This window comes from Odontomachus brunneus, unplaced genomic scaffold (genome assembly GCF_010583005.1).
Source record: "Odontomachus brunneus isolate Ranch 3 - 2012 unplaced genomic scaffold, Obru_v1 Obru_scaffold_072, whole genome shotgun sequence".
Classification (NCBI taxonomy): domain Eukaryota; kingdom Metazoa; phylum Arthropoda; class Insecta; order Hymenoptera; family Formicidae; genus Odontomachus; species Odontomachus brunneus.
In genome coordinates, this window is record NW_022639522.1 from 1,145,104 (window position 1) to 1,164,430 (window position 19,327).

The following is a 19,327-nucleotide window of genomic DNA, read 5'->3' on the forward strand; positions in this document are numbered from 1 at the left end:
AATTAGTTCCTATATACTGACAGCGTATTCTCCAAAATATTTTAGACGCTCCAGCAGCACCTGGACTTCCAGAAATTATTGATTGGTCAGAAAATATGGTAAAACTCAAATGGGAACCACCAATAAGGGACGGTGGAGCACCGATTACCGGATACATCATCGAGATGAAAGATAAGTTCGGTACCAGCTTCGTTAAAGCGGCTGAAGTACAAGGACCTATGTGTACTGGGACAGTTCCCAGATTGGAAGAAGGAAATCAGTATCAATTTAGGGTACGTGCGGTCAACAAAGCTGGTCCTGGTGAACCTAGCGAGGCCACTAATCCGCACACCGCTAAAGCTCGTTGGCGTAAGTGTTGCTGCATTTCAATAGATTAGAGTAACATACAAAAATGCCGCGTTACTAAAAGATTTATTACACAAATAATACTATCTAGAAATCTTCGTTGCATTTTACTTAAATAGTTTGTAAAGTTGTAAATTTGGTATTTTTTCTCTATCATAATTTCGTTGTTATTTGATTTTATATGAATTTTGCAGTGAAACCATATATCGATCGCACAAACTTGCAAGCTATAACGGTGAAGGTCGGTCTTACTGTGACTTTGGACGTTAACATAATTGGCGAACCACCGCCAAAAGTCACTTGGACCTTCAAGGACAAGGAACTCGTGTCAGACGATACGCTACGCATCGACAACATTGACTACAACACCAAGTTCTTCATCCTGAAAACTAAACGCGCGCATACCGGCAAGTACGTGATCAAGGCGAAGAACGAGGTCGGAGAAGATACCGCCGAAGTGGAAATCACTGTGCTTGGCAAGCCGAGTAAACCGAAGGTAATTTAATATATTTCACACACAATTTAGAATAATCTCATATTAATAAACATGTGATACATAATTTGCAATAATTCAACATAATTAAAAAGTAATGTCTTACATTCACATACAAGTGAATTTATTGTCTTTATTAAATAAAGATTGAACAATATTTTGTTCTTCATTAAGTGTTCAATAAATAGTGAGATTTTAGATTTTATAATAGTAACTAATTTTTTTCCAATTCAGGGTCCGTTGGAAGTGTCAGACGTGAACAAACACGGATGCAAACTCAAATGGGACAAGCCTGAAGACGACGGTGGTTCGCCGGTCGAGTACTACGAGATCGAAAAACTGGATCCTCTCACAGGACAATGGATACCCTGCGGCCGCAGCATCGAGCCGGAAGCTACTATTACCGGGCTGCAAGAGGGCAAGCCTTATAAATTCCGCGTGAAGGCGGTCAACAGAGAAGGAGAGTCCGACGATCTGGAAGCAGACAAATCCATCATTGCCAAGAATCCATTCGGTACGTGTTTAGAATAATATATAATTAAAATTTTCAAATTCAAACTTCTTTCGTACAAAACTGAAAATTGGGACATGAAACAATGTAAATTTCCTCCAATCTTATATCTTGCATGCCATCTCGATTGCAGATGAACCTGGCAAGCCTGGTCGACCAGAACTTAAGAATTGGGATAAGGACTTTGTAGATCTCGAATGGACTCCGCCAAAGGATGACGGCGGTGCACCGATCGAAAAATATATTGTGCAGATGCGAGATAAAGAGGGTAGGCAGTGGGTGGACGTTGCTAAGGTGCCGGGAGATCGCACCGCTGCCAAGGTAACTGATGGTATTCAGGAAGGACATGAGTACGAGTTCAGGATCGTGGCGGTGAACAGAGCTGGACCTGGTGAACCCAGCGACAACTCGAAGAGCGTCATTGCTAAACCTCGATTCTGTAAGTTCAGCAATCTTGGTTTTACGTAAATTAATTTATTAAATTCAATTTATTAGATTAATTTATTAAATCCTAAGCACTGTATCAAATTCAATTGTCAATCTTATTTTATATATTTAATTTCTCGCAGTGGCTCCGCGCATCGATCGCAAGAATCTCCAAAAGAAAGTTATGCGAGTTGGCCAGATGCTGCGAATCGAGGCTGACATCAAAGGTGAGCCGCCTCCAGTCGTCACGTGGAAACTTAAAGATGCGGTGTTGAAGAGTATGGATCGCCTTAAAATCGAGAATGAAGATTACCACACCATGTTTATCCTCAACAAGCTCAAGCGCTCAGACGGCGGCACTTACACCGTCATCGCCAAGAACGACAGTGGTACCGATCAAGTCGATGTCGAAATTCAGGTTTGTGCAGTAACTGGTTTTTGACTATGTGCATTAGCCATTCATCTGAAAGTACGAAGTTACCTATTAAGATTTGTCTGACCAATTGCAATTGTTCTTGACAATTATTAGGTGTTGAGCAAGCCCAGCAAACCGAAAGGTCCGCTCGAAGTGTCTGATGTAACGGCAGAAGGTTGCAAGTTGAAATGGGACAAACCCGAGGACGATGGTGGCGAACCAGTCGACCATTATCTCATCGAAAGGATGGATGTGGATAGCGGACGTTGGGTTCCATGTGGCACCAGTAAGACTCCCGAGGCAGACGTGTCTGGCCTGAACGAGGGCAAGGATTATCAATTCCGTGTCAAAGCTGTTAACTCCGAGGGCGAGTCCGAACCTCTGGAGACGAGTATTCCAACCACTGCCAAGAATCCTTATGGTGAGTGTATTTTTCTCATATATATCATCTATCATATATATATATACTTATTGTTGAGCACAAATTTGTTCCAGAGAATTTTTTTTTATCATATATGTTGTGACATTATAATTTTCCATAATATTACAATATTTTCTTATCAACAATGATATATTTGTTCAGCTGAACCTGACGCACCTGGCAAACCCGAATTAAAGGACTGGTCGAAGAATCACGTGGACTTGAAATGGAAGGCCCCAAAGAAGGATGGTGGTGCTCCTATCGAAAAATATATCATTGAAAAGAAGGACCAATACGGCAAGTGGCAGAAGGCCGCAGAAGTGCCGGGCAATAAGACAGAAGGCAAAGTGCCGGATCTCGTGGAGGGTCAAAAGTATCAATTCCGGGTAAAGGCCGTCAACAAGGGCGGTCAGAGTAAACCCAGCGAGCCCAGTGACACATTGACCGCCAAGGACCGCTACGCGGCGCCCAAGATCGATCGCACCAATCTAAAAGACATTACGATTAAGGCTGGCAACGTCATTCGGCTGGACGTCAAAGTGACGGGCGAACCACCGCCATCAAAGACTTGGTTCCTGAACAAGGCCAAGCAAGAATCCAGCAACGGCCTGACCATTGAGACAGAGGAGTACAAGACGAAGTTTGTGGTCTCGTCAGCAACTAGAGCGCACTGCGGCACTTTAACCTTAAAGGCGGAGAATAGCTCTGGCAAAGATGAGGCGTCGATCGAGGTCTTGGTGTTGGACAAACCTAGCAAGCCGGAAGGACCGCTCAAGGTTTCAGATGTACACAAAGAAGGTTGTACTCTCAAATGGAACCCACCTATGGACGACGGCGGTGCTCCCTTGGACCACTATGTGGTCGAGAAAATGGATACGGAGACCGGCAGATGGATACCGATTGGACGCACCAAGGATCCCAACATGGAGGTGGAGAATTTGGTGCCTGGACAAGAATACAAATTCCGAGTTGCGGCTGTGAACGCAGAAGGCGAATCCGAACCGTTGGAAACCGAGCATGGAATCATCGCGAAGAATCCATTCGGTAAGATCTGGCTCTTCCCGATTTTCTCTTTTTAAATGTAAATTTACTTTTTGTTCAACTCTTTTTAAATTGACATATATATTTACATACTTGTAGGATCATGAAAACCATTAACAATTCTGTAAGAGTCAACACAACTTAAGTAAATTACTTTTTATTGTTTTCTTTAAAAAACTTTAATATTGTTTTTACCAAACAAATTATATTTTTATGTCAAAAACGTTATTGTGTGATCTAAGTTTGTTGAACCCTTTGTAATATTAATTAATTAATATAATAATTATATAATTATATAATTAAGTAATATTAATGTTAATTCTCTAAATTGATCTTTTAGCGAATTGCAAAAAGTATCGCCTCAACCGAAAGATATTTTTTTTTGCAAAAGTTTCAACTGCGTTTATCGGAGACATACAGAATAACGTCGATCTCGTTTTTGCAGATGAACCTGATGCACCAGGACGTCCAGAAGCGACCGATTGGGACAAGGATCACGTGGACTTGCGATGGACTCCACCGTTGAACGACGGCGGATCTCCAATCACCGGATACGTGATCGAGAAGCGGGAGAAGGGTGCGCCCAAGTGGACGAAGGCGTGCGAGACTGGACCAGATTGCAAAGGCCGTGTTGACCATCTCGACGAGGGTGTCGAGTACGAGTTTAGGGTCAAAGCCATCAATGCTGCGGGACCTGGCGAACCGTCCGACGCCAGCAAACCGATCACTGCCAAGAGTCGAAGACGTGAGTTCTTCAATTTACAAAAATATATGGAGCTTATATAAAAAGTATAACTTTTTAATTTTATTTTTCCACTAGATAATTTTTAAAGACAAACAAATAGATAATTTTTAAAGACACAAACAAAATTTAGAAATCTAATTAATCTTTCTAAGTTTACTCCGCATTTAACAAAGAATTTTGCAAAGAATTTAACAAAAAATTTTATGAAAAGAAAATATTTGCAAAAGAAAAGAAAGGTTTAAAATAATACATATGAAATATTTCGTGTGATAGATACAAAGAATACATTTATTAATCTTAATTATCTTTTGATCATTCAGTCGCACCGAAGATTGACAGGCGAAACCTGCGCGACCTAACTGTACGCGAGAACGAGGCATTCCACTTCGACGTGAAAATCATCGGAGAACCGCCGCCAGACGTCACATGGGTGATCAACAACAAGAGTATTCAGCAGACCACATACCGCAGGATACAGAATGTACCTTACAACAGCAAATTCTTCAACGACAAGCCTGAACGTAAGGATAGTGGGACTTACAAGATCACGGCGGTCAATCAACACGGATCCGACACCGCCGAGGTCGAAGTTACCGTTGTCTGTGAGTGATTTTTACATACGATAATATATACATGACATATATATGTATATATAATACATTATAATTCGTAGGACAAAATAATTCTTGGCACACATACGATGATTTAAATAAAATTCTCATTGCCCATCAGCCAAGCCTGGTAAACCAGAGGGACCACTAGAAGTGTCTGACGTGCACAAGGAAGGATGTACGCTCAAATGGAAGAAACCCAAGGATGACGGTGGAGAACCGATCGAGGGATACCTTGTGGAGAAATTCGATCCAGAAACTGGAGTCTGGTTGCCGGTTGGCAAAACTACCGGCCCTGAAATGAAAGTTGAGGGACTTACACCTGGACACGAGTACAAGTTCCGAGTAAAAGCACTCAACAAGGAGGGCGAATCCGAGCCGTTAGAAACTTTCAGTTCTATCATAGCCAAAGATCCGTTTAGTAAGTGAGATATTATTTTTCAGAATCCTTTGTAATCAGCAAATAATTTTTTTGGTCAATTTCAAAAGTATTTTATATTAGTTGTTCTTTATATTTTCAGCTTTTAATATTTATGAGGATAATTTATATAAAGGATAATTAATTAAACAAATTATTAGTTAATAAATTAAAAATAATTTTAATTATAATTTTCACGTTCAAATTATTAGAGCTAGTCTCGTTATTATAATTTCTATTATTTGTTTAAAACAGTATTGATTACATTAATTTTATTTTTGTGTGCACTTTTTACAGCTGTGCCAGCAGCTCCTGGAGCACCGGAACCGGTCGATTGGACAGCCAACCAAGTAGAACTCGCCTGGAAAGAGCCGGTTAGCGACGGTGGTTCACCCATCACGGGCTACATTATCGAGAAGAAAGACAAATACAGTACTATGTGGGAGAAGGCCTTGGAGACCAATACACCAACTACTAAAGCTTTGGTACACGGTCTGATAGAAGGCAATGATTATCAGTTCCGCGTGATTGCTGTGAACAAGGCCGGTCAATCGGAGCCAGGTGAAGCCAGCAAGACGTTCACGGCTAAGCCACGCTTCTGTAAGTATTTGTCGCATTGCCAATTCAATATTTTCAGTTCTAATTTCAATGCTGAAATAAAGGTTGCCTTTACTAAATATATAAGACTTACTAAATATGTGTGTGTGACATACGAAGTTCGTGAAAATTAGTTAAAACCGTGGATGTCAGCAATACTTTTTATTAAGAAAATGATACTATATTTTGTCTGTAATAATAATTATATATTAAAGAAGCTTTTCTTTTTTGAATTATGTGTGTGCAATGAAAATTTAATGTAAGATCGAATTAATAATAATTTCAATAATTTCATGATATTTTTAATATTATTTGTGTTACTATATTACTATATTCGGTGGAACTTTAACTGAAAGCGTATCTATTCCTTTTCACATCCCAAAAAATATATACTGAATCTATCCGTATCTCCTTGCTGGTGCCCATATTTGAGATACTGATTGCTCAAACAATCTTTCTATAGACACCATCCTTGCATTGCTGTCATGCATACGTTCTAATAATAATCTTGATGTATCGCGTATTTGTCTAAATCGACATTGGCACCTAATCGCCAACCATCATTCGTCACAGTGGCCCCGAAGATCGACAGGCGCAATTTGAGGGACGTTACCCTGTCTGCTGGCTCAATGTTGAAGTTCGACGCCAACGTGATCGGCGAGCCGCCGCCCCACATCGATTGGCGTTATGGCGCGATACCGTTGCATTCCGACAGAAAGGTGCAGATCGACAACAGCGATTACAACACCAAGTTCAGCATACGGCCGGTGTCGCGAGACGACAGTGGCGATTACACCGTCACCGCGAGCAACTCGTCGGGCAAAGACTCGGTGACGGTGCAGGTGACAGTGACCGACAAGCCGACGCCGCCTGAGGGACCGCTTCAAGTGACGGATGTGCATAAGGAGGGATGTAAGTTGAAGTGGAAGAGGCCCAAGGACAACGGAGGCACACCCATTGAGTATTACCAGGTGGATAAGATGGACCCGGAGACCGGATGCTGGGTACCTTGTGGACGTTCTGCAGAACCGAGTAAGTAGTCGGGATTATGATGGATTTAAAAAGCATGTAGATGTTTCTACAAAATATAAATTTATTATATAAAAGTGTTACCGACATGTCATTTGATTTTTAATTTGATTTTGAGAAATTTTATTTTGGTATTTTATTTCGGTTAAGTTCTTTCACTATTCAACCGCTCGAAGTTTAAAATTTTACTTACACGATACAATTATTTTTAATAAAATATTTTTTAACAGAAAATGTATATATATTTTATCTTGTAACGCAAATATATTTTATCTTTCACAGATCTCGAAGTAACAGGTCTAACACCTGGCAAGGAGTACCTCTTCCGCGTGGCTGCGGTCAATGCTGAAGGAGAGTCGAAACCCTTGGAAGCGGAACAAGCGATATTAGCCAAGAATCCGTTCGACGAGCCAGGCAAGCCGGGTGATCTTCGCGCTACTGACTGGGACAAGGATCACGTGGATCTCAAGTGGACACCGCCTGAAAACGACGGTGGTTCACCGATCACTGGTTACGTAATCGAGAAGAAGGACAAATACGGCGAATGGGAGAAGGCGCTGGAAGTGCCCGCGGATGAGACTTTCGCCACTGTGCCTGACTTGATCGAGGGTCAACCGTACGAATTCCGCGTGCGAGCGGTGAACAAGGCCGGTCCGGGAGAACCTTCGGACGCTACACCGACCATCATCGCCAAGCCGCGCAACCAAGCGCCGAGGATCGATCGCACGAATCTGATCGAAGTGAGGATCAAGGCCGGTCAGAACTTCAGCTTCGACTGCAAGGTGACGGGTGAGCCACCTCCGACCACCAAATGGATGTTGAACGGCAAAGAAGTCCGACCGACTGAACGTGTCAAAGTGAAACATGTAGACTACAACACCAGCTTGAGCGTGAGAATGGCCACGCGAGCAGAATCCGGCAAATACACAGTTATCGCGGAGAACATCAACGGCAAGGACGAGGCCTTCGTTAAGGTGACTGTCTTGGCCCAGCCGAGTCCGCCACAGGGTCCGCTCAAAGTGTCTGACGTACATGCTGAAGGATGCAAACTCGCATGGAAGCCACCCGAAGACGACGGTGGACAACCGGTGGAGAAGTACGTCGTGGAGAAGATGGACGAGGTTACCGGTCGCTGGGTACCGGCCGGAGAGACCGACGGGCCAGAAACAAATCTGCAGGTAGAGGGTCTGACACCGGGGCACAAGTACAAGTTCCGGGTGAGGGCCGTCAATAAGCAGGGCAAGTCCGAGCCGCTCACCGCCATGCAGAGCATCGAGGCGAAGAATCCATTTGGTAAGAAAATTTTTGGCAAGAATTTGAAAAATTCTAAAAGAAATTTTCAGAATTTTCATTGTTAGAATTTGGAATATTTAGAATCTATGAATATACTTAATCTTCGCATTCTAAAGATTTTTAATTTTTAGATTCTATGAAATCTAAATTTTTAATGATTTTGATATAATTGATATAGTTATTTGCTACAAAAATGATATATTTTTAGACGAGCCAGGAAAACCCGGCACGCCATCGGTGGCTGATTACGACAAAGACTTCGTCGAGCTCCAATGGAAACGTCCCGAGGAAGACGGTGGATCACCGATTACTGGTTACATCATAGAGAAACGCGACAAGTACAGTCCGACGTGGGAGAAATGCGCGGAAGTCGACGGTGACGTGAACCGCGGCAAAGTTGAGGACTTGGTCGAAGGGACTCAATATGAATTCCGTGTAAGGGCTGTCAACAAAGCCGGTCCTGGTGAACCATCCGAGGCATCGAAGCCTCATACAGCACGACCTAAGAACCGTAAGCGTCTGCAAAGATTTGTCGAATATTACGAGTTATTCATCGCATTTGAGGAAAGAGAACGTTGTTTTCTTATATTAGTCACATTTTATGTACAATATTTTTATGATTTCTAGAAATTTTTATATTTATATATTAAATATAAATTAAATTATAAATATAAATTAAATATATTAAATATATTAAATATATTAAATATAAATTAAATTATAAATATAAATTAAATATAAATAAAAATATAATATAAATTTATATATTAAATATAAATATAAATTAAATATATTTAAATTTTTATATTATATAAGAAAGATCAAGGTTGTCTTTATCATCTCTGCACAGTCAATTACAACAAACAATTTGAAAAATTCTAACATCGGAATTGTGGAAAATTTGCGAAGCTGTCTGATCTCTTCTATTTATAAATTAATTTAACAATTTTTGTATGGCGGATGTATTGCATACTTTGAATATATAATCTTACTTTTGAACAAATATGTATTAAATACATGTTATTAATTTTATTTTCAGTTCCACCGAAGATCGACAGGAAGTACATGCTGGACGTGAAGGTCCGAGCCGGTGGCTTCTTTGACTTCGACGTACCGGTAATCGGTGAGCCACCTCCAACCAAAGAATGGTCGCTAAAGGACGCCGTAGTGATAGCGAGCGACCGCGTCAAGATCACCAACGAGGACTACAACACCAAAGTGCGCATAATGGAGGCGAAACGTTCCGATTCCGGCGTCTACACGCTAGTGGCCAAGAACATAAACGGCAAGGACACCGCCACATTAAACGTGAACGTGCTGGACATACCCTCTCCGCCGGAGGGCCCGTTGAAAGTGGACAAAGTCACCAAGAACGGATGCACACTCAAATGGCGACCGCCGAAGGACGATGGCGGCTCCGAAATCCAATATTACCAAGTCGAGAAGATGGATATGGAAAACATGCGTTGGGTGCCCGTGGCCGAGGCTAGCATTCCCTCCGCTCGAGTAGATCATCTCATCGAAGGTCACGACTATCAGTTCCGCGTGCGCGCGGTCAATAAGCAAGGCGAGTCCCAACCGTTGACGGGATTGGACACCATCACCGCCAAAGATCCTTTCGCCAAGCCGGACAAACCCGGAGCGCCGGTGGCCACCGACTGGGACAAAGACCACGTGGACCTCGAATGGGCGCCACCCAAGAAAGACGGTGGGTCGCCTATAACTGGATATATCATCGAGAAGAAACCTCGTTTTGGACAATGGGAGAAGGCCGCCGAGATATCCGGAGATAAGACCAATGCCAGAGTACCGGACTTGGTAGAGAATCAGGAATACGAGTTCAGGGTGATAGCTGTGAACAAGGGTGGACCTGGAGAACCGTCCGACGCGTCGGCTCCGATTGTCGCCAAGCCGCGCTTCAGTAAGTTTTAGCGTAATTTGGATTCAGAGTTAGGAAGTAACGCGTTACTTGCAACGTTGCTTCTATTGTAAGTTATTTTTTTCTGCAACGACTTAATAATAGCGTATTTTTCTCATTAACGCAATTATATTTTTTACATAGCAGTAACGAATATTATCGTTATTTTTATCGTTATTCCCAGTCTTGTATATACTTATAAGGACTAGTATATGTTTTCTTGACAGGTATGTTTTATTTTCAAACGTTTCTAATTTATTACAGTCGCTCCTTCGTTCGACACGCATTTGCTGAACGACTTGGTGGTACGCGCTGGTCAGAAGATCAGCTACACCATTCCCATCGTGGCGTCGCCTAAACCGAAAGCAACATGGTCTCGCGACGGAGTCCAGATCGTAGCTGACGCTCGTCATGAGATGTATACCACTAACACCGAAACATCCTTCGAGATTCCGTTCTCCGTCCGCGGTGATACTGGACGTTACACTCTAACTTTGGAAAATGAACATGGCAGTTTCAGGTAAATGACAAGTTGCGAAAAATATCATAAAGAGTAGTAAAAAACAATTTAAGAGAATAATAAATCATAAGGAGTGTTTAATGAAAAATAATTTATTTAAAGAATCTTTAATAATACAAAACGTAATTTAATTTTGTATTATAATATAGTTTTTTATAATTATAATCCATTATATTTTTAATTACTATCAATTGAGTAAACGATGATATCATAATTCCAGTGCTAGCGCGAGAGTCACTGTCCTCGATAGACCAGCGCCACCGGAGAAGCCGCTGGACGTCACCAACGTCACCAAAGAGGGTTGCCACTTAACCTGGGGCCATCCTCTCGACGACGGCGGCAGTCCCATTCTACACTACGTTGTCGAAAAAATGGACCTGTCTCGAGGAACTTGGTCCGACGCCGGCATGAGCATGGTGCTGAGTCACGAGGTCAGTCGTTTGACCCATCGCAAGGAATATCTATTCCGCGTCAAGGCTGTCAACAATATCGGAGAGTCCGACCCGCTCGAGACCACGAAGAGCATAATCGCGAAGAACGAATTCGGTGAGTAATCAAAATTTCAAATCTAATTGTAAACAGAGGTTTCCAACATAAAGAACTTCAAAGTTCAATTATTTCTATATATATAATATAAATTTTTATCTCAGGATTTAAAGTATAAAACGCTATATATAGCTGTTACTCTTTTTAGTCCGCGCATTTCAAAATTTTCTACTCAATCATTAATTATATAAAAATATATGAAAATGAAATCGTACAACTAGAATATGTATGTTCGTTTTAAAATATATTCTTACAATTAATTATTAATTTTCATTATTATCTGCAATTTATAGATGAACCAGATGCACCTGGCAGACCACTGATCACAGACTGGGACAAAGATCACGTGGACTTGCAATGGCCAGCGCCGAAGAACGACGGTGGATCACCGATCACGGGTTATATCGTTCAGAAGAAGGAAAAAGGCAGTCCTTACTGGGTCAACGCGATACATGTACCAGCAAAACAAACTAACACAACCGTTCCGGACTTGACGGAAGGCCAAGAATATGAGTTCCGTGTAATCGCTGTCAATGCCGCCGGTCAATCCGAGCCATCTGAACCCAGCGACCTTGTCACTGCCAAACCTCGCTATCGTAAGTTATTTTATTTCACGGTTAGAAACCCTTCATCTCTTATTTTAAAGTTTCCTGAATTTTTTTATTTGTACAATATGCAAAATTCGAATTAAACGAAAATAAACATCGCACATTGTATTACATGAATTTATTTTATAAGTTTATTATATTATATCAAAATTTCTTCAGTGGCTCCAAAGATCAAGACACCTTTGCAAGATATTCGTATCAAGGCTGGACTCATCTTCCACGTGGATATCGACTTCATCGGCGAGCCAACACCGGAGGTAACCTGGAGCGTTGGAAGCAACGAACTGCAGACCAACGACAGGACGACGGTCACGTCGATAGGCTACCACACGATCGTGCACATTGTCAACGCTAAGAGATCCGACTCGGGATTGTATCACTTGTTGCTGAAGAACAGCAGCGGCATAGACGAAGGTAGCTTCCAAATGACCGTCTTGGATAAGCCTGGACCACCAGAAGGTCCCTTGGAGTATGAAGAGATCACCAACCAATCCGTCACGCTTTCCTGGAAACCACCCAAAGACAACGGTGGCAGCGAGCTTACGTGAGTAAATTCCCAATATATTTTTCATAAATACTCTCTTGATCATTTCATATTAAAATTATAATTAAAAGAGATTATAGTTTTTTGATTTTATAAATTATGATTTTATATTACAGTTACAGTTAATTAGTTTTTATAATCAGTTTTATATTACATATAAAATTATAAATACTACTGTATCTCTATTGTATACGTTCTAACATGTGACAATTGGTTGTGGAAGTAAGTCAAACCCGTCACATCAATGTTCGTCGCATCACAGATACAGTATCGGATATTGTATTTCTATTCTTTGACTGTTGGGTTGGAGCTCTTCTTATTTCATATCTTTGTTTGCGAACATTGATGTGACGAGTTTGACTTACTTCCACAACCAATTGTGAACACCGGGCATGGAAATTTTCTTGCTACTTCTCATGTGAATACTTTGATACTGACTATCTTTTGTTACTGACTACTTCTGTTACTGACCGCTTGAAGAGGACCACATGATCGAAATGTTCAAATAAAAAACTCAATTATTATTTGATTTTTTTTTATTATACTTAAATCATAAGCGCTTAACACCAGCGATTTGGCTCTTATTGTCCTTGTTAATATTTATTAATTTGTTACAAAATAATTTATTACATCTACTTTTACTATTTCTCTTATAGTGGATACGTTATCGAGAAACGCGATATCACTCATGGTGGCGGCTGGGTACCAGCAGTTACGCACGTTAATCCCAAGTACAATCACGCTACAGTACCAAGGTTGCTCGAGGGAACCACGTATGAATTCCGTGTGTGCGCGGAAAATCTACAAGGCCGGTCCGAGCCATTGACCACCGACCGATCTGTCGTTGCCAAGAACCAATTCGGTGAGTACTCATTCATAAAAATACCAGTTGTATACATATTTTATAGTAAACACTTTTTAAATAATTATCAAAAAATTAATAAAGTAGTTTGCATTTTTTCAAAACTCCTTGAAAAAAACATTAAAAATCTGATATTTAATTTCACAGCGTTTCATTTTCGTTTCTCAACGTTATTAATTTGATACAACATGATGGTGTCAAACTCAGACACCTTGCATAATACTAAATAATGCTAGCACGCAATAATGTTAATTATAACCCAATAAGCAAGGAACATTAAATTAACGTTTAGAAACGTTGACTTCATGTGCATTGTTTGGACATTTTTTAATAATATTGCATTTATATTTTTCATATGTTATTTCGTGATATGATTTTTCTGAATGTTGTTTAAACGTTTTAAAAACATTACAAAAAATATATTTTTCAAATGTTACTTTAATATTTATTTGAGATTAATGCAACATCTTAAAAATATTTCTGCCGATTAAAACGTTATGGCAACCCTATTTCAACATTATTGAAACTTCAAAATCGCAGTCATAAGTTTATAATGATGTTTGATGCAATATTAAACACTACATTTGACAATATTATATTGAAAAATATAGGTTCTTTATCATTGTAGCAACGTTGTATTAATGATTTCTTGCTTACTGGGAAGTCTGTAGATGCAAATATTTATATATGTTCGATTGTTAATTTCTCTTTATGACATTTTCCCTTCGTTTATCATACACTTTCATATTTAATATCAATTATCCAGTGGCTCCTGGACAACCCGGCAAGCCGGAATGCGTGGATGCCGACAAGGACCACATCAAGATCAAATGGAGCCCTCCGATCAGCAATGGTGGCTCCAAAATTATTGGTTACGATGTGGAACGTCGCGATCGTGCCACTGGTCGCTGGATAAAGCAAAACAAAGAGCCTGTCAGATACCCTGAATTCTACGACGATCATGTGACCGAGGGTCACCAGTACGAGTACCGAGTGTCGGCTATAAACGCCGCTGGTGCGGGAAAACCGAGCGAGACTTCGTCCGTGTTCACTGCTAAGCCCATGAAGGAGAAACCGAAACTCCACTTGGACGCTCTGATCGGCCGCAAGATCAAGGTCCGTGCTGGAGAACCCATCAACGTCAACATACCGTTGTCCGGTGCGCCCACGCCGAAAGTCGAATGGACCAAGGCTGGAAGATCGCTCACGGAAACCCTTCGTATCTCGGTAAGTTCACTTATCTATTCAAATAAATGTAAAAGAAAGTGCCAACATGATTATTCTCCTTTCTTGTCTATCGAGAAGACCACATTTTTTCACTGAGAAACTTCTCTCTTTCTTCAGACCGAGACCAAGAGCGATCGAACGCAGTTGTTAATCGATAAGTCCGTGCGAGATGACAGCGGTACTTACACCGTGACCGCAAGAAACGAGCATGGAAAGGACTCTGCCGAGATCGAGGTGATTGTCGTGGATAAGCCTGGACCACCTCAAGGCCCTCTGCAATACACCGGCACGACGCAGGAATCCGTCGCGCTCGCTTGGAATCCGCCGGTGGACGACGGTGGATCCGATATCACCAACTACATCGTCGAGGTGTCGGATTACGGATCTGACAATTGGCGACAGGCACCTGGTTACTGTCCCAGGACGAGCTTCACGGCGAAAGGCCTGATCGAGGGCAAGAAATACGTCTTCAGGGTCCGCGCTGAGAACATGTACGGTGTCTCGGAGCCGTTGGAGGGCAAACCTGTGATCGCCAAGAGCCCCTACGATCCGCCGGATGCGCCAAGCCAGCCTGAGATTCTTGGCTACACTCCTAACAGCTGCAGTCTCACCTGGAACCCACCTATTAATACCGGCGGCAAGCCTATCACCGGTAAGTCATCGACAAGTTATTCTGCGACGATTAATCTTAAATAGAAATTAATTCCCACACACCACTGTGAACATTATAATTTACATATAATTAATGTTAATTATTTTCTTTATTCTTAGGTTATTACGTGGAGAGACGCGAGCGTGGAGGAGAATGGTTGAAAGTGAACAATTACCCAACGCCGAACACAACATTTACCGTACAGGATCTTCATGAGGGGTCGCGATATGAGTTCAGAGTAATCGCTGTTAATGAAGCTGGTCCTGGTAAACCTAGCAAACCCACTGAACCCATCACTGCCGGACACCAACGTCGTAAGTATACTTCAATCGATCATGTCGTTATACCACATCAAATGTAATTTCAATATAAAAACGTTATTATTGTGTAAAAATTTAGAATTTAAGAGTTTCTGTTTAGCGTTTATTGTAATTGTTAATTCTAATTATGATTCCAATGTAATTTAAATTAGCTCTTATTTTCTTATAGAAATATCATACTAAGAATCATTGATAATTACTTATTATCCAGTATTTTTAATACTGAAAATAAGTAATTATCAATGATTCTTAGTATGATATTTCTATAAGGGTTTCTAATGTACAAATTTTATTTGATCATACATTTTATATGTTTTATTACATTTCACATTTTATTATGTTACTCCTAACTTTATAGGACGTCCTGATGCACCTGAGCCGCCTAAGCCGGACAGGATAACTAAGGACTCGGTGACGTTGAGTTGGCGATCACCGCGAAGTGATGGCGGCGCGAAGATCAGAGGCTACATTATCCAAAAGAAGGCCAAGGGTGAAGACGAATGGTCAGATGTAAACGGCGCGCCCATACCGGGCAACGTACACACTGTGCCAAAGCTGAAGGAGGGCGAGGAGTATCTCTTCAGAGTATTCGCGGTGAACGACGTTGGTAGCAGCGATCCAAGCCGACCTAGCAACCCCATCATTATCGAGGAGCAACCCAATAAACCTGTCATGGATCTTGGCGGAGTTCGCGACATCACCGTTCGCGCTGGCGAGGACTTCTCTATACATGTACCTTACATTGGTTTCCCCAAGCCGACTGCTACGTGGTTTGCCAACGACGTCGTCAAGGATGAGACTGATCCGCGCGTGCATCAGCAGCTGACCGACGATTTCGCCAGGTATGTTTCTCTGGAACTTATAAACTTTATGAAAACGAGTATCAAAATAAGATTAGAGTTTTAAAACTCGAGTTATATTCATAAAGTTATTAAATCTATAGGTTAATTTAAATTTAAAACTTATTTAATTTATATATGTATATATTTAATTTTTTATGTATTTTTGTGTTATGTGTGTATATGAACAATTTTATGTTTAAATTTAAAGTATCTAAATCCAGGTAACTGTAATTATTAATTTGATTACATTAGTAGATCGAAAAACATAATTTTTTCTAAGATTTTATAAAATATTTAGGCTGACATTAAATTTTTTTCTCTATCACAAAGTCAATTGTGAAATGATAATTAATCTTTTGCTATAGTCTTGTGGTAAAGAATTCGAAACGTTCGGACGGAGGACAGTACAGACTCCAACTGCGCAACTCATCCGGCTTCGACACGGCAACCGTCAACGTGAAGGTTCTCGATCGTCCAATGCCACCCGAAAATCTTCGAGGTGACGAGTTCGGTGGTGATGCTCTCACCCTCTTCTGGAGCCCGCCTAAGGATAACGGCGGTGCTGATATCACTAACTATGTGATAGAAAAGAAAGAACCGAAGTCCGCTACGTGGTCGAAGGTGACAAAAATTTATTACGGAAGGAAGAAATAGTATATAATTAAAGAATTATATCAATACTATTAGATACTTTACTTAGAGATGAATATTAGATTAGTATCTAAAGTAAAAAATTTACACACACAGGTGAGCAGCTACGTCACGACACCATTTGTACGAGTTAGGAATTTAACTGTTGGCCAAGTCTATGAATTCCGGGTGATGGCTGAGAATCAGTACGGCACTTCGGATCCAGTGATGACGACTGACCCGATCAAAGCAAGACATCCCTTCGATCCACCAGGTGCTCCCGGGACACCTCGCGGTTTGGAGACTACGGAAGACAGCATCACCATCACATGGACCAAGCCCCGTCACGATGGCGGTTCTCCGATCATCGGATATGTTGTCGAGAAGCGTCTTCTGAGCGAGGATAAGTGGGTGAAAGCTACACCGTCTCTGGTACACGATACCACTTACAAGTGAGTGACTTGTAATGCTTAACAAATTTTTCGAAGATGTGTAATCTTAGCGATATATTTTATTAATCTTTTTCGTGGATATCACAGAGTCACTGGATTAATCGAGAATCACGATTACGAGTTCCGCGTGGCCGCGGAAAATGCTGCAGGCCGTGGACCTTGGAGCTCGAATTCCGACGTTATTCGTGCTAGTGCTGCACCATGTAAGTATACTCTCATACATATATGCATCAGATATATCAAGATTAAACAAACTTAAGTTTAAAAAGTTTTAGAATATATACAAGAAATTTGTCATAAGTTTAAACATATTTAATTTTCAATCTTAAATATGTTTTAATTAATACATATTATATATGTATATTTTAAAATATATATATTATTATTATATTTATAGATATTAGATATATTATGTTAGAAATACAGTATATGTATATATCAAAAAGTAAAAGCACAATTTTGTAAACATCCATTATCTTTTTACAGTCCCGCCGAAGATCACGAGTGACCTCAGCATCCGCGACATGACTGTGATCGCTGGAGAACCATTCACCATCACGGTACCGTACACAGCTAATCCCAAGCCAAGACCGAACTGGTCTATCAATGGCGAGGAAGTACTCACTGGCGAAAGGATCAAGTTCGAGACGACCGATGTGGCCTCGCAATTTATTAACAAGAAGGCGAAGAGATCGGATACTGGAACGTATACGATATATCTCACGAATACCGTCGGTACGGATTCCGCCTCTTGCAAGGTCCTTGTTGTCGGTAAGTTTATTTCAAGCAATTTTATTATATTTCAATTTAATCCTGGACTTTAATTTGGAAAAAAATTAATACAGTGCATCTTCTACGAAGAAAAATAAGAAAGAAATTACTTTTCTTTTATACGTTATAATATAATTATACTATAATTATTAGTCTCAAATTGTGTTAATTTTTTCATAAGAGTATTTTAATTTTACAATTATGTATTTATTTAAAAATTACATATTATAATAGAAAACATTATAAATTATGAAAAATTACGATAAATTATGATAAATTGTAAGATTTTGCAATTATATATAATGAAATTATTTACACCATAGATAAGCCATCACCACCATTGGCACCTTTGGACATCTCCGATATCACACCAGAAACCTGCACACTGTCGTGGAAGCCACCGTTTGACGACGGCGGTTCACCAATTACAAATTACATCGTTGAGAAGCTGGATCCAGCCGGTGTAAGTTATCTAAGAGATGACTTCTTTCTTCCTCACTATCCACATATATTCATATCTTCATTAATCTGTTGGATTTCTCTCAGTTTTGGATGAAAGTCAGCAGCTTCGTGAGGAGCACGCATTACGACGTGATCGGTTTGGAACCGAATCGCACGTATAACTTCCGCGTACGAGCGGAAAATCAGTACGGCATATCCGAACCGCTGCAGGCTGATGAACCAATAACGGCCAAGTTCCCATTCACGGTACCAGACCCACCTGGACAGCCGCGTGTCATCGATTGGGACACTTCAAATGCTACTGTGGTCTGGACAAAGCCATTGTCTGATGGTGGATCTCGCATTCAGGTGTGTATAATGGATTCATGAGAAGATAAGCTCGAAATCCATAACTGCAAAATATCAAATAATTAACACTAAGTTTGAAATGTGATATATTTTTCATAGGAAGTCGATCTTATGTGAAATTTTCAAATTCTGAAATGCATTTGTGTTGAGGAATTTATATTTCTTTCTTTATATTTTTTAAATTTGATTTTATATACTATTATCTTTATATACTTTATATACTATTATATACTTATATCTTATTTTATATTTTTTTCACTTTATATTTAAGTCTTGAAAT

At 40.5% G+C, this 19,327-nt stretch overlaps 1 protein-coding gene across 24 annotated transcripts in view; it reads left to right on the forward strand.

The window, feature by feature from the left end:
• Nucleotides 1-19,327, forward strand: part of LOC116846989 (twitchin) — a 105,189-nt gene that overhangs the window by 72,875 nt on the left and 12,987 nt on the right. For all 24 annotated transcript variants that reach the window (XM_032821494.1, XM_032821495.1, XM_032821496.1 and 21 more), the window contains 30 exons: nucleotides 46-348; nucleotides 540-841; nucleotides 1,073-1,352; nucleotides 1,483-1,788; nucleotides 1,919-2,193; nucleotides 2,305-2,611; nucleotides 2,774-3,655; nucleotides 4,098-4,397; nucleotides 4,718-4,999; nucleotides 5,130-5,429; nucleotides 5,724-6,026; nucleotides 6,597-7,055; nucleotides 7,335-8,345; nucleotides 8,554-8,856; nucleotides 9,385-10,266; nucleotides 10,528-10,783; nucleotides 11,004-11,329; nucleotides 11,623-11,925; nucleotides 12,097-12,481; nucleotides 13,138-13,343; nucleotides 14,110-14,570; nucleotides 14,688-15,222; nucleotides 15,342-15,536; nucleotides 15,901-16,384; nucleotides 16,750-17,005; nucleotides 17,132-17,466; nucleotides 17,554-17,669; nucleotides 17,953-18,237; nucleotides 18,561-18,700; nucleotides 18,784-19,047. In XM_032821494.1, the coding sequence (XP_032677385.1) occupies nucleotides 46-348; nucleotides 540-841; nucleotides 1,073-1,352; nucleotides 1,483-1,788; nucleotides 1,919-2,193; nucleotides 2,305-2,611; nucleotides 2,774-3,655; nucleotides 4,098-4,397; nucleotides 4,718-4,999; nucleotides 5,130-5,429; nucleotides 5,724-6,026; nucleotides 6,597-7,055; nucleotides 7,335-8,345; nucleotides 8,554-8,856; nucleotides 9,385-10,266; nucleotides 10,528-10,783; nucleotides 11,004-11,329; nucleotides 11,623-11,925; nucleotides 12,097-12,481; nucleotides 13,138-13,343; nucleotides 14,110-14,570; nucleotides 14,688-15,222; nucleotides 15,342-15,536; nucleotides 15,901-16,384; nucleotides 16,750-17,005; nucleotides 17,132-17,466; nucleotides 17,554-17,669; nucleotides 17,953-18,237; nucleotides 18,561-18,700; nucleotides 18,784-19,047 (11,042 nt within the window). The remainder of the gene's footprint in view (nucleotides 1-45; nucleotides 349-539; nucleotides 842-1,072; nucleotides 1,353-1,482; nucleotides 1,789-1,918; nucleotides 2,194-2,304; nucleotides 2,612-2,773; nucleotides 3,656-4,097; nucleotides 4,398-4,717; nucleotides 5,000-5,129; nucleotides 5,430-5,723; nucleotides 6,027-6,596; nucleotides 7,056-7,334; nucleotides 8,346-8,553; nucleotides 8,857-9,384; nucleotides 10,267-10,527; nucleotides 10,784-11,003; nucleotides 11,330-11,622; nucleotides 11,926-12,096; nucleotides 12,482-13,137; nucleotides 13,344-14,109; nucleotides 14,571-14,687; nucleotides 15,223-15,341; nucleotides 15,537-15,900; nucleotides 16,385-16,749; nucleotides 17,006-17,131; nucleotides 17,467-17,553; nucleotides 17,670-17,952; nucleotides 18,238-18,560; nucleotides 18,701-18,783; nucleotides 19,048-19,327) is intronic.